The following is a 27591-nucleotide window of genomic DNA, read 5'->3' as shown; positions in this document are numbered from 1 at the left end:
GTCAGAGCTATGGCTCTATGCTTCACAGCTCTATATGGGTTTTGACTGACAGCCGTTCTGAACTTGAGCATCTTGCTCCACAAGAAGTTGCCCCCAACCCTCCCATTAATTTGGCAACTTTTGCATTTTGTTTTCTGAGTGAGGGAAATGCTGTAAATTAAGAGGACTCAATGTTTTTTGAAAGATGAGACATTGAGGATTATAATAAATAACTATTTGATGTCATACAAGCAACCCAAACACCTGTGAGTCCAATTGTGCACTTCACATTTCCATATCATAAAACTCATGTCATATGCAATGGCAACGTTTATGATCACTATGTTTGATGTACATTTACAAGATGTCATGGCGTCATACCCTGGGCTGTTCTGAACAGAATCAGCCCATCACCCTGGGTTGTTCTGAACAGAATCAGCTCATCCCCCTGGGTTGTTCTGAACAGAATCAGCCCATCACCCTGGGTTGTTCTGAACAGAATCAGCCCATCACCCTGGGTTGTTCTGAACAGAATCAGCTCATCCCCCTGGGTTGTTCTGAACAGAATCAGCCCATCACCCTGGGTTGTTCTGAACAGAATCAGATCATCACCGTGAGTTGTTCTGAACAGAATCAGCTCATCACCCTGAGTTGTTCTGAACAGAATCAGCTCATCCCCCTGGGTTGTTCTGAACAGAATCAGCCCATCACCCTGGGTTGTTCTGAACAGAATCAGATCATCACCCTGAGTTGTTCTGAACAGAATCAGCTCATCACCCTGGGTTGTTCTGAACAGAATCAGCTCATCCCCCTGGGTTGTTCTGAACAGAATCAGCCCATCACCCTGGGTTGTTCTGAACAGAATCAGCCCATCACCCTGGGTTGTTCTGAACAGAATCAGATCATCACCCTGAGTTGTTCTGAACAGAACAGGTCTGAACAGACCCAGATTGTTATTTGTAATTGGACTGTTTTTGGATTGCATAAACCAGTGGTTCCCAAACGTTTTATAGTCCCACACCCCTTCAAACATTCAACCTCCAGCTGCGTACCCCCGATTGCACCAGGGTCAGCGCACTCTCAAATGTTGTTTTTTGCCATCATTGTAAGACTGCCACACACACACTATACGATACATTTATTAAACATAAGAATGAGTGTGAGTTTTTGTCACAACCCGGCTCGTGGGAAGTGACAAAGAGCTCTTATAGGACCAGTGCACAAATAATAATATAATAATAATCAATAATTTTGCTCTTTATTTAACCGTCTTACATATAAAACTTTATTTGTTCATCGATTGTGAATTGTGAGTAACTCACCACAGGTTAATGAGAAGGGTGTGCTTGGAAGGATGCACATAACTCTGCAATGTTGGGTTGTATTGGAGGGAGTCTCAGTCTTAAATCATTTTCCACACACAGTCTGTGCCTGTATTTAGTTTTCATGCTAGTGAGGGCCGAGAATCCACTCTCACATAGGTACGTGGTTGCAAAGGGCATCAGTGTCTTAACAGCGCGATTTGCCAAGGCAGGATACTCTGAGCGCAGCCCAATTCAGAAATCTGGCAGTGGCTTCTGATTAAATTCAATTTTCACAGAACCGCTTGTTGCAATTTCGATGAGGCTCTCTTGCTCAGATATCGTTATGTGGACTGGAGGCAGGGCATGAAAGCCATAACGAATCCAGTTTTGGGAAAGTACCTGCGTAATTACACTCCCAACCTACTCAGGTCCTTCACTATATCACATTTAACATTGTCCGTAAGCTTGAGTTCATTTGCACACAAAAAAATCATACAATGATGGAAAGACGTGTGTTGTCCTTGCAACTTCTTATTAATCATAGCCTCAATTTTGTCCCGCTGTCAAGTGTCAGGGTGTAGTGGGTCGGACAAAGTCAGGTGCAGGACACAGAACTGAGTAAAAACGTAACTTTACTCGAAAATAAACCAAACATATATTCCACACTGGGAAACACACCAGCTCACAGAAATACTGACCACTTCACAACGAACAAACAGCACAAACCATGTGGGAACCAAAGGGTTAAATAGGGAGTAAATTATAACGTAATGGAAACCTGGTGTGTACAATCAAGACAAAACAACATAGAAAAAGAAACGTAGATCGGTGGCGGCTAGAAATCTGGTTACGTCGACCGCCGAACGCCGCCCGAACAAGGAGAGGCACAAACTTTGGCGGAAGTCGTGACACCCGCACATTGAATATAGTTGCGGAGAGTCCCTGTAATCCTAGATTCAAATCATTCAGGCAAGAAAAACATCACCCAGATAGGCCAGTTGTGTGAGAAACTAGTCATCACGCAAGTTGTCAGACAAGTGAAAATTAAGCAAAGAAAACTTTAAGCTCGTCTCTAAATTAAAAAAAACTTGTCAGTACCTTTCCCCTTGATAACCAGCGCACTTCTGTATGTTGTAAAAGCATTACATTGTCACTGTCCATATCATTGCATAGTGCAGAAAATACACGAGAGTTCAAGGGCCTTGCTTTAATTAACAAAGTTAACCATTTTCATTGTAGTGTCCAAAACATCTTTCAAGCTGTCAGGCATTCCCTTGGCAGCAAGAGCCTCTAGGTGGATAATGCAGTGTACCCAAGTGGCGTCGGGAGCAACTGCTTGCACGCCCGTTACCACTCCACTATGTCATACCTGTCATGGCTTTTGCGCCATCAGTACAGATACCAACACATCTTGACCACCAAAGTCCAGTACTTTAAAAATATCCTCTCCTGTTGTCCTGGTTTCCAGTGGTTTGCAGAACAGGATGTCTTCCTTAATTGACCACCCATAAACGTAACGGAGGTATACCAGGAGCTGTGCCAGGCCCGCCACGTCTGTTGACTCATCTAGCTGTAGCGCATAGAATTCACTGGCTTGTATGCGATGCAGTAATTGTTTCAAACATCTCCTGTCATGTCACTGATGCGTTGTGAAACAGTGTTGTTTGATGAAGTCATTCTCTGTATAGTTTTTGTTGGCCTTTCTCCCAGCATTGTCCCAGCCATATCCACGGCAGCAGGAAGAATGAAGTCCTCCACAATAGTATGGGGATTGCCTGTCCTAGCCACTCGGTAACTCACCATATAAGATGATAGTACTTTTGCACATATAACACACTGTGGCTGAGGAAGGGCACTACTCCCAATATAAGTGAACCCCAAATCAATGTAGTTCTCATCATATTTGTGCCTCTTCGATGGTCCAACGTCCCTGTCTGTTGTTCGGTGCTTTCCCGGGTAAGTGGGCAGTAGCTCTTCGGCTGCATCAGATTCACAACTGTCAGTATCCATGCTAGCTGGGCTAACAACAAATGTAGAATTACTGATGCTAGCATTGGATGTGCTCGTGGAAGCCGAACAACTTGTGTGGTCGACAGGTGCAGGTGTTGTACTGCTGGTACTTTTTTAAATGTGAATCACATTTTTATTTAGCTTACCCCCCGACGGCATTGCGTACACCAGTTTGGGAATACCTGGCATGAACAACATTAATTGTGTGATGACGGGGATGCAGGGTTGTGTTCAAAACATCTACACTTGTGCTTTCTCTAGTTCCCCAATGGCACAGCTAGGAGAGCTCAAAATAGAAGCTTATACAGTTGAAGTCGGAAGTTTACATACACTTAGGTTGGAGTCATTAAAAAGGTTAGGCGTCCCGCTAGTGGGACAACTTCTGGTGAAACTGGAGGGCGCGCAATTCAAATAAATAATCATAATAATTATGGATATTAAACATTTAGGTACATACAAGTGTCTTATATCGGTTGAAAGCTTAAATTCTTGTTAATCTAATCGCACTGTCCGATTTACAGTAGACTTTAAAGCGAAAGCATGCCATGCGATTGTTTGAGGATGGCGCCCCACATCAAAATATTTTTCCACCGGCAAAGGTTTCATAAATTTACAAATAGCTATTAAATATTCACTTACTTTTTGAAAATCTTCCTTTGATTTGTCATCCAAAAGGTGTAACATGTAGTGTCGTTTTGTTAGATAAAATCTTTCTTTATATCCCAAAAAGTCTGTTTAGTTAGCGCCATCGATTTGAGTAATCCACTCATTCAGCGTTCCAAGATAGGAATCCGAAAATCTACCCCTAAACTTTGTTTCAACAAGTCAAAATACATTTCTAATTAATCCTCAGATACCCTAAAATGTAATCAAACTATAATATTTCATATGGAAATAAGTATGTTCAATAGGAAAGCGATATTAGCAGGTGCCCGTTGTCTTCATGGTGCGCGGTCACACAAATTTCCAAGCAGATGTCCTTGTACTAAAACTCATTATTCTTACTTGTTTTGGAAGAAACAAGCCTGAAACATTGAACAAAGACTACTAACACTCAGTGGAAGCCATAGGAATTGCATACTGAGAGCTAGATTTAATTATTTCCATATACTTTCCATTGTAAGAGCATGGGCTCTCAAAAAAAACATATCTATTGTGTTATAGTCTCCTACATTATTTTAACATTTCTACAAACCTCAGAGTGTGGGTGTTTTCTTTCCAATGGTACCAATTATATGCATATCCCAGCTTCAGTGCCTGAGCAACATGCAGTTTATTTTGGGCACGTCAGTCATGCGAAAATTGAGAAAAAAGGATGCTAGCCTAAAGAAGATAAAACTTGTTTTTCAACCACTCCACAAATTTCTTGATAACAAACTATAGTTTTGCCAAGTCGGTTAGGACATCTACGTGTATGACACAAGTAATTTTTCCAACAATTGTTTACAGACAGATTATTTCACTTATACCTCACTGTATCACAATTCCAGTGGGTCAGAAGTTTACATACACTAAGTTGACTGTGCCTTTAAACAGCTTGGAAAATTCCAGAAAAGGATGTCATGTCTTTCGAAGCTTCTGATGGACGAATTGACATCATTTGAGTCAATTGGAGGTGTACCTGTGGATGTATTTCAAGGCCTTCCGTCAAACTCAGTGCCTCTGCTTGACATCAGGAGAAAATCTCAATATATCAGCCAAGTCCTAAGAAAATAAATTGTAGACCTCCACAAATCTGGTTCATCCTTGGGAGCAATTTCCAAAAACCTGAAGGTACCACGTTCATCTGTACAAGCAATAGTATGCGAGTATAAACACCATGGGACCACGCAGCCGTCATACCACTCAGGAAGGAGATGCGCTCTGTCTCCTAGAGATGAACGTACTTTGGTGCGAAAGTGCAAATTAATCCCAGAACAACAGCAAAGGACCTTGTGAAGATGCTGGAAGAAACAGGTACAAACGTTTCTATATCCACAGTAAAACGAGTACTATATCGACATAACTTGAAAGGCCGCTCAGCAAGGAAGAAGCCACTGTTCCAAAACCGCCACAAAAAAGCCAGACTATGGTTTGCAACTGCACATGGGGACAAAGATTGTACTTTTTGGAGAAATGTCCTCTGGGCTGATGAAACAAAAATAGAACTGTTTGGCCATAATGACCATCATTATGTTTGGAGGAAAAAGAGGGAGCTTGCAAGCCGAAGAACACCATCCCAAACGTGAAGCACGGGGGTGTCACGCCCTGACCTGAGAGAGCCGTTTTTCTCTGTTTAGTTAGGTCAGGGTGTGATATGGGGTGGGCATTCTATGTATTGTTTTTCTTTGTTTTGAGCCGAGTATGGTTCCTAATCAGAGGCAGCTGTCTATCGTTGTCTCTGATTAGGAATCATACTTAGGCAGCCTTTTCCCACCTGTGTTTGTGGGTAGTTGTTTTCTGTTTTGTATTCGTTACCTGACGGAACTGTTGGCTTTTCATTTTGTTTCTTTTGTTCTAGTGTTTCATTGTTTAATAAATCATCTTGAACACGTACCACGCTGCGCTTTGGTCCACTCCTTCAGACGACAGCCATAACAGGGGGTGGCAGCATCATGTTGTGGGGGTGCTTTGCTGCAGGAGAGACTGGTGCACTTAACAAAATAGATGGCATCATGAAGTAGGAAAATTATGTGGATATATTGAAGCAACATCTCAAGACATCAGTCAGGAAGTTAAAGCTTGGTCTCAAATGGGTCTTCCAAATGGACATTGACCCCAAGCATACTTCCAAAGTTGTAGCAAAATGGCTTAAGGACAACAATGTCAAGGTATTGGAGTGGCCATCACAAAGCCCTGACCTCAATCCTATTGAACATTTGTGGGCAGATCTGAAAAAGCGTGTACGAGCAAGGAGGCCTACAAACCTGACTCAGTTACACCAGCTGTGTCAGGAGAAATGGGCCAAAATTCACCCAACTTATTGTGGGAAGCTTGTGGAAGACTACCCGAAACGTTTGACCCAAATTCAACAATTTATGGGCAATGCTACCAAATACTAATTGAGAGTATGTAAACTTCTGACCCACTGGGAATGTGATGAAATAAATAACAGCTGAAATAGATAATTCTCTCTACTATTATTCTGACATTTCACATTCTTAAAATAAAGTGGTGATCCTAACTGACCTAAGACATTACATTTTTACTCTGATTAAATGTCAGGAATTGTGAAAATCTGAGTTTAAATGTATTTGGCTAAGGTGTATGTAAACTTTCGACTTCAACTGTATGTATGTATATTATTTTACTGCTCTAGGGATGTAATATACGATTACTTATTGATTTTTACCTTACTTTTTCTTTCTTTCTTTCTTTTGTCTTAGAATTTTTTTTCCCACTCTTTATGCGATCAGCAATGCAGAGAACACCGGAAGAAGAATTATAATTTTATTACCATAGTGAATTATTGTAAAGTTTGTTTGTGTCAATTAATCCCGTAAGGGATGGGTTGCCAATTGGCGATTTGACAAGGAAATACAATTTAATTAATTAATTAATTAATTACTTCATTGTAATGTTGTAGGCCGCATGTTTTGCACCAGAATCTCATGTTCTCTCCGTGCTTTATCATGTGATGAAAGAAATTAAAGCTGAAATAAATCATTCTCTCTATAATTAATCTGACATTTCACATTCTTAAAATAAAGTGGTGATCCTAACTGACCTAAATGTCAGGAATTGTAGTTGAAGACTCTTCTTTGAGTCATAAAAGTGCATTGAATTTACTTAGGAACTGTGTACACTTTGGAGACACCAGTAGTCCTCTCACTCAAACCCTTGTCATTTTTTGCCTTGTGTTGCACCTAAACCAAATTTTCCAGGAATTTTCTTTTTCTTTTATTTATTTATTTTACCCCCCTTTTTTCTCCCCAGTTGGTAGTAGTTACAGTCTTGTCTCATCGCTGCAACTCCCGTACGGACTCGGAAGAGATCCATGCTTCTTGAAACAATGCACATCCAACCCGGAGGCCAGCCGCACCAATGTGTCGGAGGAAACACCGTACACCTGGCAACCTGGTCAGCATGCACTGCTCCCAGCCCGACACAGGAGTCGCTAGTGCGCGATGAGACAAGGATATCCCTGCCGGCCAAACCCTCCCTAACCCGACGACGCTGGGCCAGTTGTGCGCCGCCCCATGGGCCTCCCAGTCGCAGCCGACTGTGACAGAGCCTGGGCTCGAACCCAGAATCTCTGGTGGCACAGCTAGCACTGCGATGTAGTGCCTTAGACCACTGTGCCACCCGGGAGGCTTCCAGGAATATTCTTATCATGTTACTGAATGTATCCAGAGTATTTTCTTATTTCGTTATCAACAAATGCGGGCGAAAAGTACAATAAATGTAAAATGCACACCAAATCAACAGTGTCTTGTTTGGATTCAGTCTTGTGTCAGGTGAACTTCTGTGTCCTAACCTTTGGTCTAATAATTTCCCCATAATCTTCAAATTGTTCCCTTTCAATTGCTACCATGGCTACCATATGCTTTTCATATATCTTCTGTAGAAACATTTCAAATTAGCTCTATCCATGTAGGCCAATTCCCCACGAGTATAAAGGGTTAATGGAGCTGAACTAAGTTTGAAATGTGCCTTTGTGGTCAATGTTGATGAATAGCTTAATTGTTAGATGGGACATAATGGTCCTGCAGAATCCTCTCCCTTTCACACAGCACAGTGAGCCAGAAAACAAGTCTCTTCATTAAACCCTGAAAATACCAAGCAGCCTTGGATACAGGCATATGTCACTAAGTTGTACAGCAATTACCCAATGGTGACATTTAGGTCTCATTGGATTCTAATGTTATCACAGAGACCAATGAGGTCTCAGTCAAATGGCTGCGGTCCTAGACAGAAGTTAAAATGCTACTCTGATCTTGTAGCCTATCTTGTGTACATCTCCGTAGATAGTACCATACATAATTCTATGGCGAGGAGTGTATTGACAACGTGAAGCTGTATTCTGCCAGCCTCGACAGATGGCTCTTCAGTCACTGTCTATATTTTTTGGTGCATGTAGTAAAGACAAATTATTTTTTCCATAGAAAACATAAACACGGCTATTACACATCCCCTATGAGTAGGATAGTTGGTAACAGTCAGTGAAAACAGCTCTTCTTCAAAGAGACCTATTTACAGACCATTAGCCTAGCTGAAGCTTTCTGCCATAGGGACTAGACAGCATCTTTAATGTATGGCTCACACACCCTCCACTACTCATCTGAGAAGGGAGAAAAACGAACGTGGTGGCAGTGTCCCGTGTGGTAACTAGAAGAGAGTCGACAGCTGTCATGTTAAATGAGTTCACGGATGCCCAGCTCCACTTGGCACTGAGACTAGTTCACACAGTAGCTCTTAGAGGGGGTACAATGAATACTCATCCTCCAGATAGGTTTAGGATCTTATATAACACAGTAGACTTGGCAGCATTAACTAGAGAGTGACATTTCTCAGTCATGTCATGTTAGCCCAGGTGCTAATGGACGTCTGGCTGGGTCAGGACTTCCTGCTCTGATGAGCATCACAGCCAGGCTAACACTACTGCTGTGCTAGCAGGCTGCAGACTGACTGATCTCTCTATTGTCTGTCTGTTTCTCTGTCTGTTACTCCGTCTCCCTCCCTCCCTTTACAGAAGGGCGACGTGAAACCCCCGGCCAAGCCCTTCTACTGCACCATCTACGTGGCCAAGACGTACCCCTCCTGGCAGCACAATACCTTCTCTCTGCTGGGAAAACACTACAAGACTAACCCCAGGAATCTGCTTGGTTGGGAATCAGGCCGGGAAGACCGAGTGAGCCTATGAACTTGACTCTATGTCCCAAATAACACTATAGAGGGAATAGGGTGCTATAGGGATCTGGTCAAAGTTAGTGCACAATGGCTGCATTTATTGCTGTACTTATTTTGCCCAATTATTGACTAAAGAGCTGATCTGATTGGTCAATATCAGAATTGGGCTGCCTGTGTAAATGCAGCTAGGGAATAGAGTGCCATTTGAGACACAGAAATAGATGGTTCTGAAATGTATCTGCATTTCAGCTTGTCCCTCCTGTTGTTTTGGGGAGGAGTGGCTACAGAATATAGAGACCCTACTGTGAGCTGTGATCCGCCCACAGGCAGAGAAAGTCGCTATGCTGCTGACGGCCTGGAATCCCCCTGATGATAGACTGACACTCCTGTGTGTGTGTGTGTATGTGTGTGTGTGTGTGTGTGTCCCTGGATGTGTGTTCTCAGAGCAACAAGGGCACTCTGCCTGATACCAAGGTCATTGCCATGGAGCTGAGCGCCCTGCCGGAGCTCTAGAAACAGATGGAGAGAGTTATACTTTTCCTTGCTGTGATCAAGGTGAGGCTGAGGACAGGAGAGTTGGCCCCTCTCCACCCCCCAGGGCCCTGGTCTGTCTCTGTGGTGGGGGCCAGGGCCTCACTATAACACGGCCCTTGGCTGACCTCTGCTAGGCTCTCTGCATTCTTTTGAAAAACATATATTGCTCTGTACAGTTGGTAAGCACATTGAGGACACTGTTTCCGTCATTAGATCACTTGTATTTCTACAGTCCATATTCACTACCGGGCCAGCACGACCCATATTCTCTACCGGGCCAGCACAACCCATATTCACTACCGGACCAGCACGACCCATATTCACTACCGGGCCAGCGCGACCCATATTCACTACCGGGCCAGTGCGACCCATATTCACTACCGGGCCAGCACCACAGTGATCAATATTGGATAACCTTTCTCAGTTGTTCAGAGCTTAGCATGGGTATTGCTAGAGGTATGACTGCATCAAAGTGATCAAATATCCAACAAACAATATATTCCAAGCCAGATGATTGCCTGTGTTGGGACTGTAAAACCCTACTGTATAGGTCCAATCTAAATAGCTGTGAAAATGAAGGCTCTTAGGCCAATGTGTGTGTGTGTGTAAAAACTATTGGTCTCTAAATCAGGAGAAATGGCGGACCATGTAAAACTGTTGGTCACTAAATCCTGCTAGAAAGACCATGTAAAAGCGTTTGGCTGGTATGCCCTCACCCGTCTGAGTGGTCGGTGGTGAATGCCCTCACCCAATATATAGTTATTGGTTTGGTTTTGCCCACTATGGTGCTGTCCGGTCAGAACATGATGTTGAGGCCCTTCACTGTACTCTTGAAAGTCACTACCACACACACGGACACAGCTGTTTCCATTTGAAGATGTTTATACAATTTTGATCATCCGAATGACTTGGAAATCTTATTGTTGTGGTTCTATAAGGAAAATATACTCACACATTTAAACAGTAAGGGTTACCACAATGACATATACATGTATGTACATTAATAATTGACAAATGGCATTACACTTACAACATGTCTATAAAGGGCTATAAACACAGCATCAATATAAACATAAACATTCACCTCTTGGAGAGAGAGATAAACAAATTACTTGGATTGACAAAGGGTCAATATTTATGACACCCTCTCTCTGCCAGGCTGAGCTCTTATCAGATCTGTCTTGGCACCACAGGGTCGTATGAGCAAGCTCCAAGAACCGTCTGGGAGGACTCTAGAAGCTCGCCCATGCCAGCACAATAAAACACCTTAATAAAAGCCACTATGGAAAACGCTGTGGTAGCGTGTGCATGCAAAATACTATGTTTACCAATACAACAATTTATTTAAAAATGTTATTTCACATTTATTTAACCAGGTAGGCCAGTTGAGAACAAGTTCTCATTTACAACTGTGACCTGGCCAAGATAAAGCAAAGCAGTGTGACAAAAACAGCAACACTGTCATAGGCGTCGTAAGGATTGGACCAAGGCGCAGCGGGTAAAGTGCTCATTTTCTTAATTTATTTGAAAGAAACACTTAAACAAAATAAACAAATGACGAAAACAGTTCCGTAAGGCAACACATGTTATACAGGAAAATAACCACCCACAAAACACAAGTGAAAACAAACCCAACTAAATATGGCCTCCAATTAGAGACAACGACAACCAGCTGCCTCTAATTGGAGATCCTACCAAAAACCCAACATAGAAATAGACAACTAGATATACACATAGAAATAGAAAATATAGAACATTAACCAAAAACACCGAAACACATGAAACAAACACCCCCCTGCCACGCCCTGACCAAACTACAATGACAAATAACCCATTTTACTGGTCAGGACGAGACAAACACATGGGATAAACAAACGTACAGTCAATAACACAATAGAAAAATCTGTATACTGTGTGCGCAAATGTTGTAAGATTAGGGAGGTAAGGCAATAAATAGGCCATAGAGGCAAAATAATTACAATTTAGCATTAACACTGGAGTGATAGATGTGCAGATGATGATGTGCAAGTAGAGATACTATGGTGCAAAAGAGCAAAAACAATTTACCCACTTCTGCAAAAGTACTTGTGCAGTACGGAATAATACTGCATAGATAAACAATAAGCAGAGCAGTATTGGCAACTCTAACATTAATGGGAATAGTAACAGCCATACAGTAGGACATATGGCTGAAACTTATCAAAGTAACAGGAAGTCATTAGTGGTAATTACCTATTATTACACAGCATGTAAAACCCCCAATAACCCCCCCAACCCCCCCCCACAGTTCGATACACGCACAACATTCAGACATTGATGTCACTGTCGACAATAAAAAGTCCTGAGAAATGTACGTCTTCTTCCTTCGGATGATGATAATACTCTGACCTGAATGGACGTGTGCAGTGCTTCTGGAGAACATAGTTTAACTGACAAACTCTCTGGAGGTAGCTACACCTAATACTCTGACCTGAATGGACGGGTGCAGTGCTTCTGGAGAACATAGTTTAACTGACAAACTCTCTGGAGGTAGCTACACCTAATACTCTGACCTGAATGGACGGGTGCAGTGCTTCTGGAGAACATAGTTTAACTGAGTTGTGAGTTGTGAAGGATAGGCTCTACAACCTGCTATTCATTCTCTTAACTCCGCCCCCTGGTAATCTCTGAAACATCTATCAAGCGTTTCTTTTTCTCCCAATTGACTGTTTTCAGTTTGACTTTCAGTTTGTCCTCCACCTCCAGAGTTGAATGCAGCTATTGTCTATCTGATTAAGAGCACTATTGTCCAACTATACAGCCCTATGTGTTTTATTAATCTCACCTATGTTCCACCTCATTCATTATCCAAGATAATTCCCCAATACAGATGAATACTTTATTAGTTCTGTAATATTATACCATGGCTCTATGCTTTCTCTGGAAAATAATGCATCTCCGTCGAAGGTTGGCGCCACTCCGCTAAAACATCTTGGAACACACTTTCCACGTCGTTCATTATTTACCATAGAACGCATAGCCCCTTGTTGATTATCCCTTACATAACTCCCATAGCAACCATAGTGATTCAGCCAGCCTGTGATGTTTATTTGGGGCATTTGCTTGCACACCAGGCCTGTCTAACTAACTGTATCTAGTTTCTAATACCCTCTCTAACCAGTCTTAATTATACTGAAACAACAACAGTTGCCTTGAATGTGTAATGTGGGTAACTTTTCTGCAGCGCCAATCGCATGAGGATTTCAGGCTAATGCCAACCATCTCCCCTGTTCCCCACAGTATGAATTCACAACGCTCCAAACATGTCACACTGGCCCTATCAAATATTAAACTACTGTGTTAATAGTTTCTCCCTCAATCTTTCTCCCTATCTCTCTCTCCCTCTTCTGCCTCTCCTCCCTGTCCTACCTCTCCCTCCTCCTCCTCTTCCTCCTTCTTCTTCTTCTTCTTCTTCTTCACCCCAGCTTGATCAGATAGATGCTGTGTTCGCATTAGAGGCAAGATGGCAAAATAAAGGAGGACTGTTGCCTTGGGAAACCGTTCAGTGTCTTCAGATCCGAGGTAGACGGACAGACACATCCTTTTGTTTGAGCTGCCATTCTACCACAAAGACCTGCCTGTCAGTTGCTTCACTAGTTTGTATTTCTGCTTGATCAGCTCCCCACACAGACAAACAGACAGGACATTGTAGATGCTATTAGAATCATTATAGTAACAGCAACAGTTTCCAGAGAGACCTCTTTATTATTCATTATTTTATCTTGAAAACACTGATACCACTAAACGTGTGTAACGCCCTGGCCATAGAGAGGGGTTTTTGTTCTTTATTTTGGTTAGGCCAGGGTGTTACATTGGGTGGGCGTTCTATGTTCCTTTTTCTATGTTTTTGTATTTCTTTGTTTTGGGCCGTGTGTGGCTCCCAATCAGGCACAGCTGAAGCTCGTTGTTGCTGATTGGGAGTCACACATAAGGGGCATGTTTTCCCTTTGGGTTTTGTGGGTAATTGTTTCTGTTAGTGTTTGCACCTGACAGGACTGGGGCCTGTTGCACAAAACTAGGATAAGGGATTAAGCCAGGATATCTTGGTGATCCTGGCTCAATTGATCCGTAATCCGGTTGCACTAAAGATGGATAGGGGGCAGGAGGATATGTTATGGTATAAATTACCATGGAGATTTATTCTGTGGAGCTAGCCTGCTCCAGACCAGGCTAAATTCCAGGATCTATTTAATCTCATCCCTAATGTCAGTCAGCAGTCACCACAAATGGAAACCAATAGTTATTTCACTGCTCACTATACATTGTTATCACATAACTAGACCCACTGTCATTATTTAAACGTTTGTGATCATTAATTTCAATGATTTTGGATAAAAAATAATTTCTAGATTATGTTGCTATCATTAGATAATTTACAGTTTCCCATAGACTATAAGGCTATATATAAAATGATAGAATATTAGGGCCACAGAGGGGAAAAAAACAAGTAATAATATTGTAACCGGTTGTTTTAAAGGAGGACAGTTGTTAAAATGACAGATGTGGGGCATTTCGTGAAATTGTACTTCAGTATGGTTTCATAAACAAAGACATGCTGATGTGCCAGAATATTAAGTATCACATTGTCATAAGTATCAAAACTGTAAAAACAATATGTAGCTTTTCTGCAGAAAGAACCAGCCTCATAAATTTATGACTTTATCCTTTTTCTTCAGTGTGGCCCTAGTACTCTGTCATATAAACAAATACACATTCCATATGAATATAAAAACACAATGTGTAACATTATGTTCCTTTATTGAATAAGGACAAAACAAAGCAGGTAAACCATCAGCTCCTTTCGAAACTGAAGTCACAGTGACTACAAGATGGAAAGCACAGAATCCAAGCATATTATACAAAATGATACATACACATTCAAAGGTCTGTATATAACACACCCTGCATGTCTGCACACTAAAATAAATGCAGGACAAATCCATACACATCAACTGAACAGACAAATGAATGGATGCAGTAGCCTCCCTGCAGCCTTGTATTACACACAGTATACCGCACAAACATCATAAGAGGCCAAATTCGTAAAAAAAACGAACCCAAAAAAAACCCAATTCCTCTGCCACCGCAGGACATATTTAACCAAAATTGAAAGCACACATACTAACTAAAATAATTCAACACATATTGGTCCCTCAGCAGCCGACCACTGTCGTCATCAGGGAAGATTGCCGGATTGTCCCAGTCCATGGCTGGTGGCACTCTGGGGGCCCTCTCCTTCCTCAGGCAGGCCACATTGTGGAGGACAGCACAAGCCACAGTAATATCACATGCCCTAACAGGGCTGACCCTTAATTTGTGAAGGCAGTGAAAGCGTGCCTTCAGGAGGCCAAAGGTCATTTCAACTCTGGCCCTGGTCCTGGCATGGGCATGGTTGTAGGCCTGCTGTGCTTCCTGGGGGTCTGTGAAAGGTGTCAGGAGAAAAGGCTGGCAGCCATACCCCCTGTCTCCCAGCAGCACACCAGAGAATTCACCTGTCAACACAAAATCTCATCATTACTACCTCATAAACACAGTGATATTCTTGACACAGCCATGATGGTTATAAATAGGGGTTGTGTGGCTTACCTTGTGATAGGCACTGATAGATTTCAGAGGCCCGAAAGATTCTGGAGTCATGGACTGAGCCAGGCCATTTTGCCACAACATTGCTGATCACACAGTCAGCATTGCAGACCATCTGAAATCATAAGATGAGGAATATTACACCAATCAATGCACATCACTGGCAATGCAGAGTGTTCGTCAATGGACAATATCAAAAAGTTATGTTCACCTGAACATTAATGCTGTGTAAGGATTTCCTATTCACAAAATCGGCCTCATGGGCACCTGAGGGGGCTTTTATCCTTATGTGTGTGCAGTCCACTGCACCAATGACATTGGGGAAACCTGTCACACAAAGTAATGAGTATCCTACTATGTGTTAACAGTTGTCCTGTAATTTGTAGATCCTCTTACCTGCAATCCTATAGAACTCCTCTTTGATGTCACAGAGTCTTCTGTGGCCAGGGAAGGAGATGAAGACATCTGCTAATGCTTCGATAGCCAGACACACACTCCTTATTGTGCGGCAAATTGTGGCCTTGTTCAGCTGTTCTGCATCCCCCACTGAGTACAGGAAGGCTCCACTAGAAAAAAAGCGCAAGGCCACACAAACCATTTGCTCCACACTCAGTGCATGGCTCCGTGCAGTGCGGTGCTTAATCCTGGGACCCAGTAGTCTGCATAGATACCTGATGCCATCTGCAGAAAACCTGTATCTTTCATATAGATGGTCATCAGGGAAGGCCAGTGGGTCCAACCGGTCCCTGAAGACCCTTTCTCGCCTGAAGGCTCTCCTCAGCACAAGTGCTTCTTCATCCACCACATCTCGCACGAATGGGCATGCCATTGTCAGAGCAGAAAGGAACACACAATTTTGGGCCTTCATATAGGCTAGTGGCCACACCTGGTGCTGGGGGGTGGGCAAAAGAGGGCGATGCCTTATAACGATGACTTGGTTGTACTGATTGCTGGGAAAATAAAAAAAACCTTAGAAAGATGCCACCGTCCTGTGTGCTCACAATAAGAGCTCATATGTCATGGCTCACTTGACTTTACGAGAATATACCTAATTTTTATTTTGAGCTGTGTCATCTTCTTGGAGCTGGGGGAGGAAAGAAAAATAATGATTAATACATTTGTGTTACAGTTAGCATACAGTGTACATTGAAGGCATATCTCACCTCCCTCTCAAGTTTTTTTATTTCAAGGTCCAGTTTCCTAATTGTCCTCTTTTTTATTTCGGACTCCAGTGCAAGATTTTCCATCTTTTTCTTCTTGTACTGAATGTCTATGTCTGCCAGTTCTATTTGGCGCCGGAGGTGGTTGCCATACAACTTTCTGATAGCTTGTGAGCTCTGTGAACACAATACAATTAGCGCAGCTGGAATTTGGCAGGATGTGGTGTCCTTTTATTAATACGCACTATGTTGCCAGGCTGGTTTTCCCACTGTATAGCATCTGGGTCCTGTAAAAGAAATTAGATTTTTGATTTTGATGAGGACTCCTCACCATTGTAGAGTAAATAGTACTTTCACAGTCTTAACATGATACCTCATGCCTTCTGGAATCCAGAGAGATGGTCTCCTCCTCATCATCGTCTCCATCATGTGCTGTTGCTGCTGCACTGGGGCCTTCACCCTATCACATTTAATCGGATTCATATTGAAGCTAGTAGACAAGACATGCCAGGCCTACAGTATGCCTTTGATGGAGTACTCACTGGATCAGCATCGTCTGGTGCTTGTGCTGGTGGCTCTAACAGGAACACAGTGCTGCCAGACACTGCAAGGCAATAGGTAAACCAAAGTCAGACAGTCCAAATTGATTCAATATGAATGTGGTTGTATCCCATGTAGAGATGGAAGGACATACCTTGAATGAAGCGGGTGGCATCTTGGGAGGAACCTATGCTCGTCTCTTTCCCCCCAGGGATCCCCTCTAAGACGGGCCTGCCTTTATTTAGCTCCAAGGCCATGTCCTCTGCTGGGGTAAGGTCAGCCTTTGGTGACCCACCACCCGTGCCTTGTCTGTGGGTATTCTTTTTCACTGCTAAAACAGTACAGACAATGTGTGAGCAGGCACCTTCTGGGTACAATATATGCTTGTGCTTTGTTAAATATTAGTCAGGGACCATACCATTCTGCAGAATGTTCTTGTATTTGATTTTGACCTGCTGCCATGTCCGTTTTGGCCCGTTCATGTTTAATCTACACACACACACACACACACACACACACACACATTTAATGGAGTCACACTGCAAAAAATTACTTGGTATTTTTGTCTTGTTTTCAGTAAAAATATCAAAAAATCTATCATAGCTTTATACAGTGTGATGGAGTTACTTTACACAATTTCACTCATATCTGCAGTGCATTTCAATTAAAAATTTAACCGTTTCATAATTACAGTACAACTGCATTTTTGGAGATGTGAATTAAATATTTGAATTGTAATTGTGATGTTTCAGCGGAGCGGGGACTGTGTAATTGTGCACTACTTACGCATTCAGGCGGTCTGCAATACTTTGCCACGCTTTTTCTCTTTGCTTTATCACTGTGGCGGTGTTGCCTTTCTTCTTAATTATATATTTTACCTCCTCGTATGCCTCCATGAGGATTTGTGCTTCCGACGGGGAAAAGTACGCGGCTCTAGTTGCCATGGTAAATCAGTTAATCTGTGATCTGTGGCGGGGTCTATTTGAGTGAGCCGTGAGCGCGCACCTATCCAGGATTGGTTTCACCTGGCTTAATGAATCCGTGTCTGCTCATCCTGGCTTGGTCTTTGTGCAACCAATTAAGCCTGGACGCACATGTTTTGGCTTCATTGAGCTCAGCTGAGTCATTTATCCCGGATGTCTTAATTCTACTTTTGTGCAACAGGCCCCTGGTTGGCTGTCAGTTTTCTTGTTTTGTTTGTATAGTGTTCTTTCTGTGATTAAATATTCAATGATGAACACTAACTCCGCTGCACCTTGGTCTACTCTCTCTCACACGACAGCCCTTACAACGTGTTCAATCAGTCCATGTTAAATGTTTACTTAAACATTTTGAAAGTGATGATAAATAATAACTTGACACTTGACACAACATATTATTTATGGCAACATGTATGTCTGTCTGTGAAATGATTTGAACACTTTATGAATGATGACTATAGTTCAGACCAGGGAGCTGTGTGTGTCTCCTAGCTTGGTGTGGCAGTGTTCCTGGTCAACCCCCATCCATCCAACGGTCTCTTCACCATCACCTTCACCTTCACCATCACCATCACCTTCACCATCACCATCACCATCCGACAGGGCGACAGCAGAGACGGCATCATCCGCAGCCTATCCAAAGCCATCAGGCTAATTAAAGGTATATTTTTAAGCCCCTAAAGACCTTCCAACTTCAATGCTTTCCTATTGATAGCGTATAATTTAGCCATATTTGATCATGTTTTTTGATTTGCCTGCCTTGACCTATTGCCATTGCCTTAGTTAAATGTAAAAGTTAGTTTTACTGAGGGTGAGGGTTTACTGAGGGTTGTCCTTAAGATGTACAAATAGTTTATGTCTAGTAATCATTTAGATGAGTACTCTGCTCTTAGTTTTCATACAGTAACTTTTGATCATACAATTAGCAGAATGATGTTGTTTTAGGCTGCAGTTCAACACTGTTATGTCCTGCAGACCTGACTGAAGTGAGGCATCTACAAGGTTAGTGTTGTTTAACCCTGCAATGTAACCATGTTGCCTGAACTCCTACATGTCCCCTCTGTCCCCATGCAGACCTGTCCAAAGTGGAGCTGATGCGCTTTGAGGACCCGGTCCTGGGGCCTCGCCAAATAAAATAAAATGTATTTGTCACATACACATGGTTAGCAGGTGTTAATGCAAGTGTAGCGAAATGCTTGTGCTTCTAGTTCCGACCATGCGGTATCCCTCCCCAGGTCTAGTTCCGACCATGCAGTATCCCTCCCCAGGTCTAGTTCCGACCATGCAGTATCCCTCCCCAGGTCTAGTTCCGACCATGCAGTATCCCTCCCCAGGTCTAGTTCCGACCATGCATTATCCCTCCCCAGGTCTAGTTCCGACCATGCGGTATCCCTCCCCAGGTCTAGTTCCGACCATGCAGTATCCCTCCCCAGGTCTAGTTCCGACCATGCAGTATCCCTCCCCAGGTCTAGTTCCGACCATGCAGTATCCCTCCCCAGGTCTAGTTCCGACCATGCGGTATCCCTCCCCAGGTCTAGTTCCGACCGTGCGGTATCCCTCCCCAGGTCTAGTTCCGACCATGCAGTATCCCTCCCCAGGTCTAGTTCCGACCATGCAGTATCCCTCCCCAGGTCTAGTTCCGACCATGCGGTATCCCTCCCCAGGTCTAGTTCCGACCGTGCGGTATCCCTCCCCAGGTCTAGTTCCGACCGTGCAGTATCCCTCCCCAGGTCTAGTTCCGACCATGCGGTATCCCTCCCCAGGTGCCCAACCTGGGGAGGGAGAAGGAGGGTAAGCTGCCCATCTCTGACAACTCTTCCTTCAGCATCAGCCTGGCCAACAGGAAGGTCCTCATGACAGACGTCAGCCTCAGCATGGATATAGGAGACACCCTGGTTTACCTGTTACAATAGCACAGGTCTGGGGCCTGTTTCAATACTTCTATCACTGGTCTGACAAGGGCTCATCTAGTCTCATAGATATCAGTGATTACCTTCTAGGAAGGTAGGAAGGATGCATGTTAACAGTATTTGAACAGGGCCCTGCTCTCTGTGTAGAGGGGTGGGACTGAACAGCAGGGGCTGTAGCAGAATGACAAGACACTATTTTCCTGCTGAGCCTGAGGTCTATGTAGATAACATGCACAGCTCTGTGGCGTATAGCCAGGCACGAGTCTTGCCTTTACCTTTTCTATTGAAGTGGTTCTAAAATAGAATGTGTACCTTCGTCCTCTCATCTTATGTGAAATTAAATGTAATTATGTTGTTTCAGCGGCTCAGTGTCTGCCATTATGTGCTAAAGTACGGATGAATAAAGCTTCTCTGGAGCATACCTGTACAGCCCTCTGCCTACGGTCTCTTTCCACTAGATACAAGCCATATATTTTGTATTCATATGTTGAGGGGTTCCAGGCAAAGGTGTCTTCTGAACATCTCTTCAGCTGTACTTATATGTCCAATAACTACCGTATACAATGAATCATTTCCACAAATGTGTCAACAAAACAAAAGATATTCTGGCATAATTGTCAGAGATTGAATAAACACATTTTTATGTATTTGGGTGGTGCATTTCTTTCTTTTCATTCATGTTGCGACATACGGCCACATTAAACTCCCTCTGCAGTGGTCTTCTAGGTTACCAGTTTGGCGTGAATCACATGAAAAACATCTCTATAATGGACTGTAGCCAATCTACTGGCAGTATGAGCACCGCTAATTAAATCCCCCTTGGAAATCAGTCATGCAGTTGAAACACAGTCTGCCTCTGTTTCTATAAACACTACACAATAGATGTTCTGCTTTTTGCTCTCACTCAGCAGGAAATGTCCTCGGCTGTTCAGAGAAACCGGGTGAGATGTTTCTTATTATACCACAAGCCTCCCCCAGCCGATTCTCATACCAACACTGTACCAAAAAGCAGAAGTGATCAGGAGGATGTTTGCCAGACAGCTCACTTGTGTCCAGGACTAAGCGGTAGCACGTTGCTGTTGTCTGTGATTCGGGTAAGTGTTGCCTTTTAATTTTACAATGATTTTCTCGTTGCCACTGCTGCCCGTTTATGTATGTGTTGGGAGTATGAACTTACCGATCCGCTGGCTTGCCTTGGCCTTGGCCCCTACACTGTGGAAATGTGGCATTTGCGCTTTGAATTAGAGGCTCCATTCCAGACAGTCTTGAACAGGCCGGCTCTGTCCTTGTTTGCTGTGGCAGCGCACATGCTGTATAAGAGGGTGTTATGAGCCCCTAGAAGAGGAGGCCCAAAATGTCTTATCTTCCCAGAGCAGCCGCTGAGCTCCAGCCCTCTCTGGAGTAGTACACCCCATCTCAGTGGGAAACTCAACCAGTCTCCCCTTCCTTCCCTCCCATCTCAGTGGGAAACTTATCCAGTCTCCCCTTCCTTCCCTGGCTGGGAGCAGTCGTCAGCATGGAGGATACCACAGCCATAGTCACCACAGACCAGTAAGTGTTAGGCCCTTATCAGTAGAGATCATCATTGTTGGGTGTAATGAATCATTCCAACATGTTCTTAAGCCTGATGTTCTTAAGCCGCATTGCAACACAGCTAAGCCTACATTCATTTCTACATTTTATAGTTCCTTTCTTGTTTATCTCAGTTGTGCACCAGTCACCAAAGCTGCAAAGCAGCAGGCCCCAGGTGATGAGGAGGACGAGGAAGCCGGGGGCTGGGACATAGGAACAGAAAGCTGGAACACACAGAGTGCCGCTTCTGCTGCGATGAAACTCCCTGTGCTCACGCAGCCTGGCCTGGGGGTAACCACGACAACAGTGACCACCATCACTCAGACGGGAGGGGACTGGAGCAGCAGTCTGTTCAACGTGTGTGGAGACAGGACCACATGTGAGGCAGACACAGCATTGGGCTTATTACACTGCATTGTACACACTCAAGTGTAAAAGTCACATTTGCCGGTTTGAGTAACTGAAATAGTCAGATGGTGGATGGCTATACTGCTATCTTACATGCTTACGCTCTAACTATGTTAATTAAGGACATTCAATGTTACCCAATGTTAAAGAGAGGATACTTCGTAAAGATGACGATTCTCTTGCATAATACCATATCAATCTACAATTCTCTGTGGGGTTGCTAAACATGTATTCAAATTGGAAACGTTTTCCGTAACCAACTGCTACTATCTTGTGGAAAATGACATTGCACTAAACCTAGTAGAGTTTTCCTAAGCCCTGTATCGCTCTCGTTTTTCCCAGGTCTCTTGGGGGCCTTTGTGCCCTGTTGCTTGGACCTTAGTCTGGCCCACCAGTACGGGGAGTGTCTGTGTCTGCCCCTGCTCCCTGGCTCCACATTCGCCATGCGGGTGGGCATCAGGGAGAGATACAAGATACAGGTGAGGATTGTTACACAATAATGACGGGGGTTAATGGGTGTTATTAGAATCCATTAACGACCTGCTGGTGTCATGGGGACCAAAGCAGTGTTCTCTCACAGAGCAATTCGGTATCACAATGTATTTCAAGAGATGTAGGTTGCACATCATGTACAACAAATTATTGTACAACAAATTATGTGTCACTCACTCCCTCACATTTACTTTCCTCCTGTCTATGCAGCCGTGGCTGTACACCATATTTTATTTTATATTGCATGCGGTGGGAAATTTGTTTCTGATTTGTAATGTAAAGACTCATTCTGATTTGTTATGTAACGACTCATTCTGATTTGTTATGTAACGACTCATTCTGATTTGTTATGTAATGACTCATTCTGATTTGTTATGTAAAGACTCATTCTGATTTGTTATGTAAAGACTCATTCTGATTTGTTATGTAAAGACTCATTCTGATTTGTTATGTAAAGACTCATTCTGATTTGTAATGTAACGACTCATTCTGATTTGTAATGTAAAGACTCATTCTGATTTGTTATGTAATGACTCATTCTGATTTGTTATGTAACGACTCATTCTGATTTGTTATGTAACGACTCATTCTGATTTGTTATGTAACGACTCATTCTGATTTGTAATGTAACGACTCATTCTGATTTGTTATGTAAAGACTCATTCTGATTTGTTATGTAAAGACTCATTCTGATTTGTTATGTAAAGCCTCATTCTGATTTGTAATGTAACGACTCATTCTGATTTGTTATGTAAAGACTCATTCTGATTTGTTATGTAAAGACTCATTCTGATTTGTTATGTAACGACTCATTCTGATTTGTTATGTAAAGACTCATTCTGATTTGTTATGTAAAGACTCATTCTGATTTGTTATGTAAAGACTCATTCTGATTTGTTATGTAATGACTCATTCTGATTTGTTATGTAACGACTCATTCTGATTTGTTATGTAAAGACTCATTCTGATTTGTTATGTAAAGACTCATTCTGATTTGTTATGTAAAGACTCATTCTGATTTGTTATGTAACGACTCATTCTGATTTGTTATGTAAAGACTCATTCTGATTTGTTATGTAAAGACTCATTCTGATTTGTTATGTAAAGACTCATTCTGATTTGTTATGTAAAGACTCATTCTGATTTGTTATGTAAAGACTCATTCTGATTTGTTATGTAACGACTCATTCTGATTTGTTATGTAAAGACTCATTCTGATTTGTTATGTAACGACTCATTCTGATTTGTTATGTAAAGACTCATTCTGATTTGTTATGTAAAGACTCATTCTGATTTGTTATGTAACGACTCATTCTGATTTGTTATGTAAAGACTCATTCTGATTTGTTATGTAAAGATGCATTCTGATTTGTTATGTAAAGACTCATTCTGATTTGTTATGTAAAGATGCATTCAGATTTTTTATGTAAAGACTAAATTAGTTCAGCAGCCAGGCTTCAGATAGAAATAAAGACCCCTGCCTGAGACCAGATGTGAACTTTCCCCTGTTGTGTGTGTGTGTGTGTGTGTGTGTGTCTGTGTGTGTGTGTGTGTGTGTGTGTGTGTGTGTGTGTGTGTGTGTGTGTGTGTGTGTGTGTGTGTGTGTGTGTGTGTGTGCGCGCACGCGCAGGGCAGCGTCTGTGAGGACTGGACTACAGTGAATTGCTGCTACCCCCTGGCCATCTGTCAGATGATCCGAGAGATGAAGAGGAGGATGAAGAGCCAAACCTACAAGGTATCCACTGCACTAGAGTGCTCTTGACAACATGGCTGTCTGTGTACTAGATTCATTCATCCAGGTCAGGACCACATCTTATTCATATTGCAATATTCATGATCTAACCTTGGTACCTATAGCAAACTTCGCTTGTGTATAGAACCTTCTGAGGCAACCTTCTGAGGCATTCATTTCATTGGTGCATCACTGATGTCTGCATATTACTATGTCACAGATGGATGGATGATTACTATGTCACAGATGGATGATTACTATGTCACAGATGGATGGATGATTACTATGTCCCAGATGGATAGATGATTACTATTACAGATGAATATGTCACATCCGTCCAGATGGTGATTATTACAGGTCTCTATGGGTGTCCTCATACTACAGGTGCCCGTTTGGTGTCTTATGAGAGCCCTCGTGGTCATTCTAGGGTTTCTGAGGACATCCCTGTTAAAGACGAGTTGGCATATGTAAAATAAAGTTGGTTAAGTTAAGAATTAAGTTAAGAATGTATTTGGGGATGGGAACTTGGAGTAGGCTTAGTATTTGAGCCTATGTAGGATGTGGAACATCAGTGATACTTTACCAGACAATGTTCCATAAATGTTTGTAAAGTAAAATAAAATTCCTAACCAATTGTATGAAACCGTCCATGTAGGCTAAGCCATTAAATAATAAAACCTATTTGCATATTTGTATTATTATTGTATTATTCTATCACGGTAAGCTAATTGTGCACGTCCCTCTCTGAACCGCAAATGCCAACCAACACCAAGCCGGGGTGTATCCAAAGGCTGAATATGCAATTTGTTAACTGCTGTTTATTGCTTAATTCAGCATTATACATCAAATACGGAACACTTTTTTTTAAAAGTCTATACTAGAAGCACATTGATCCAGGTGAGTGAGTTCATAAGTGGTAGTGTGTGTTTCCAACAATCCTTCACTTTTAATCTCCCTGTTGTAGAACAGCAGTCCTTGCTTGACCCCTTGACCCCTGACCTTTGTATGCTGTATGATCCCAGATGAAATATGCATGAATGTCAACCTGTGAAGAGGGTGGCTAGCTAGGAGCATGGTGATAGTAGCTTGATGATAGTAGCATGGTAGCTAATACAGTATTATGATTTCATCAGACTTTATCTTCTAATAACAATCAGCATCATGCTCTCATTATGGAAAAAGGTTTCTCAGTCTAATGGCAATCTGGTTCTAACCAGATGGACAGCCTTAGTGACCTTGCCATCAGCCCAGCTCCATTTACATGTGTCTACCAGTAGATGGCAGTGTTGCCTGAACTGCAGTACTGCTGCTCTGCTGCCTCCTGGGCTTCTGTAGGGACCTGAAAGCTGCTTGCGTGTGCCTCCCGCCTGGCGCACCAGGTGTGCAGGTGATGCTGTTGGTCTGTGGTGAGACCCCCTGGGGGGCGGGACTGCTGGAGCCAAACCACTGCAGAGCCCAGGAGATGATGAGAGGGAGGGAGGAGAAGAGAGTGGGAGGAGAGGAAAGGGGGAAAAAACAACAACAGTGGTGATACTGTAGATGCATACCCTGTGTATTCTTCTCATACATTCACAGTGTGGTAGGCTTGTTAAATAATGTGTTTTATATTTTACACACACTGTCTCATCGTTTCCCTTCCATGCAGTGAAGCCATTATGAAGGCTTCTGTTGGCACAACCGTTCCTGCTTCTAGGTATTCAGATTCAGTTTAAAGGATGCTTTAATAAGAGGAGTTGGCCCCTGGATTTATTGACATTTCTTACACTCCTCTTGTCTGCCATACCATCCCTCCTACAGAGCATGCCTCAGTCACTCAGCCTCTCACAAGCGTATGACGTGGGAAGAAAAGGAGGTGTGGTGCAGGGGGACCTAGGAAGTTGTCCCCTTGGTGATAACTCTGTCCAGGACAACAGCCACCTGGGGCTTACATAACAGAGTTCGCGTCCCAGGCAGATTCACACACACACATATGCCGCACACACACGCACACACACACACACACGGGAAGGACTGTTCAGATGTTAAGAGCCTGGTAGCCAGCAAGTTCTCTATACTGTATAGATGGCCAGAGGAGAGGAGAGGGATTTAAATTAATCAAATATTTTGGGGTGGGGTGGGGTAGGGGGGTGTGTATAGTCAAGTGATGCATGCATAGTCAGTCACAGCCGCCCCAAGGCAGTTAGGGGGTGATGGTCATTATTTTGTCTATTTACCGCTGGCATGCTTTTGGAGGGCTAGTCTGCTCTGTGTTCCTCTGCCATGGTCCACTGCATCAGTCTTGGCTAGGGGCATGTCTTTGCTGCTTCCCTGTGGAATCCATTTCCTCTTGTTCCTCTCCCCTCCCCCAGCCTTATGAAGGGATCGGAGAGCAGGCATGGCTACAGTAGTTGGTTAGAAGGACCTCATCTGTCTATCCCTTCTCTGCATCATCTTGTCTCACACCTCCAAGCTGAAGTGTGTATTTTATTTAGCTCTACATACAGGATTCATAAGGTCCTGGTCCCGTTGATGTTGCTGCTCTTTCGTCCGACATGGCATAGTGTCTCTTGTTGTTGGGTGTTAAGAGGCTTTCACTGTGGCAAGATGTGGTGAATGGCATTGATGCTGTGTGTGTGTGTGTGTGTGTGTGTGTGTGTGTGTGTGTGGCACTGATGCAGAGCAGCAGAGGATAGATCTTAGCACATCTATCATAGCTCCTCTCTTTGTGAATATTTGCTCCTCATCTCCCTGGCTTGGGTATGTTCTGGCTTTGGATGTGGTCCAAGGAGGTTTGTTACCTTGAGATGAGAACCCCCCCGCCCCCAATCTCTCACTTAATCATAAGGATCAAATCAAATTTGATTTGAACAGCCTCCACACCACTCCACACACGACCCCTCACACTCAGCATACTGCTCTGTTTGGGACAGTTTGATGTCATAGCACAAGTATAAAGAACCTAAAGTCGGCACAGCACAAGACATGCACGTGATGGTGCACACACAGACACACACAAACCCACAGACACAGAACAACAGATGCACCAGTTTTCTGTAGAACATCAAAACAAACCGCTCTATGGAGCTCATTAAAACACGATCAGACGCCTCGAATAATGCATATTTATCCAACTGTGCCCCGCACGCACACACACGCACGCACGCACGCACGCACGCACGCACGCACGCACGCACGCACGCACGCACGCACGCACGCACACACACACACACACACACACACACACACACACACACACACACACACACACACAGGTCCCCTCACTGTGATACTGTAACTGTCCTACAAACATTTTATAACAGATGGACTAACACACCTCGGCTCCATTGAGATCCTTTCAACAAAGAAATGAAAGTAGAATCTTCCCTGTTGAGGGAGTGGGAATAACTCAATCTGGGAGTTATCTCAGTGGCCACAGCACTGAACAGCCATTTCATTCTGTACATGGCTGCATACATTTGTTGTCACTCTAATCCCAGCATTTCTCACCAAACTCATTACCCATACCAAGTCATTATTTTC

General features: G+C 43.2%; 1 protein-coding gene and 1 pseudogene across 1 annotated transcript; both read left to right on the top strand.

Annotated features, from left to right (window-relative positions):
- LOC106603821 (leucine--tRNA ligase, cytoplasmic-like) overlaps nt 1-19871 on the top strand; it is a 34854-nt pseudogene extending 14983 nt beyond the window's left edge.
- Nucleotides 19872-20739: 868 nt separating this feature from the next.
- Nucleotides 20740-24767, top strand: plac8l1 (PLAC8 like 1). The gene is made up of 5 exons (XM_014198064.2): nt 20740-20962; nt 21332-21419; nt 21575-21819; nt 22191-22327; nt 23971-24767. The coding sequence occupies exons 2-5, from the start codon at nt 21385-21387 to the stop codon at nt 24100-24102; spliced, it is 549 nt and encodes a 182-aa protein (XP_014053539.1). The 5' UTR covers nt 20740-20962; nt 21332-21384; the 3' UTR covers nt 24103-24767.
- The last annotated feature ends 2824 nt before the right edge of the window (nt 24768-27591 follow it).

This window comes from Salmo salar, chromosome ssa04 (assembly GCF_905237065.1).
Source record: "Salmo salar chromosome ssa04, Ssal_v3.1, whole genome shotgun sequence".
NCBI classification, from domain to species: Eukaryota; Metazoa; Chordata; class Actinopteri; order Salmoniformes; family Salmonidae; genus Salmo; species Salmo salar.
The sequence above is the reverse complement of the archived record's forward strand: the minus strand, read 5'-3'. Positions and strand labels throughout refer to the sequence as shown.

Coding starts and splice junctions, on each gene's coding strand:
- plac8l1 (XM_014198064.2), top strand. CDS start 21,385: ATGGAGGATACCACAGCCATAGTCACCACAGACCA. Junction 21,420..21,574: donor GCCATAGTCACCACAGACCA/GTAAGTGTTAGG, acceptor TGTTTATCTCAG/TTGTGCACCAGTCACCAAAG. Junction 22,328..23,970: donor GGGAGAGATACAAGATACAG/GTGAGGATTGTT, acceptor GCGCACGCGCAG/GGCAGCGTCTGTGAGGACTG.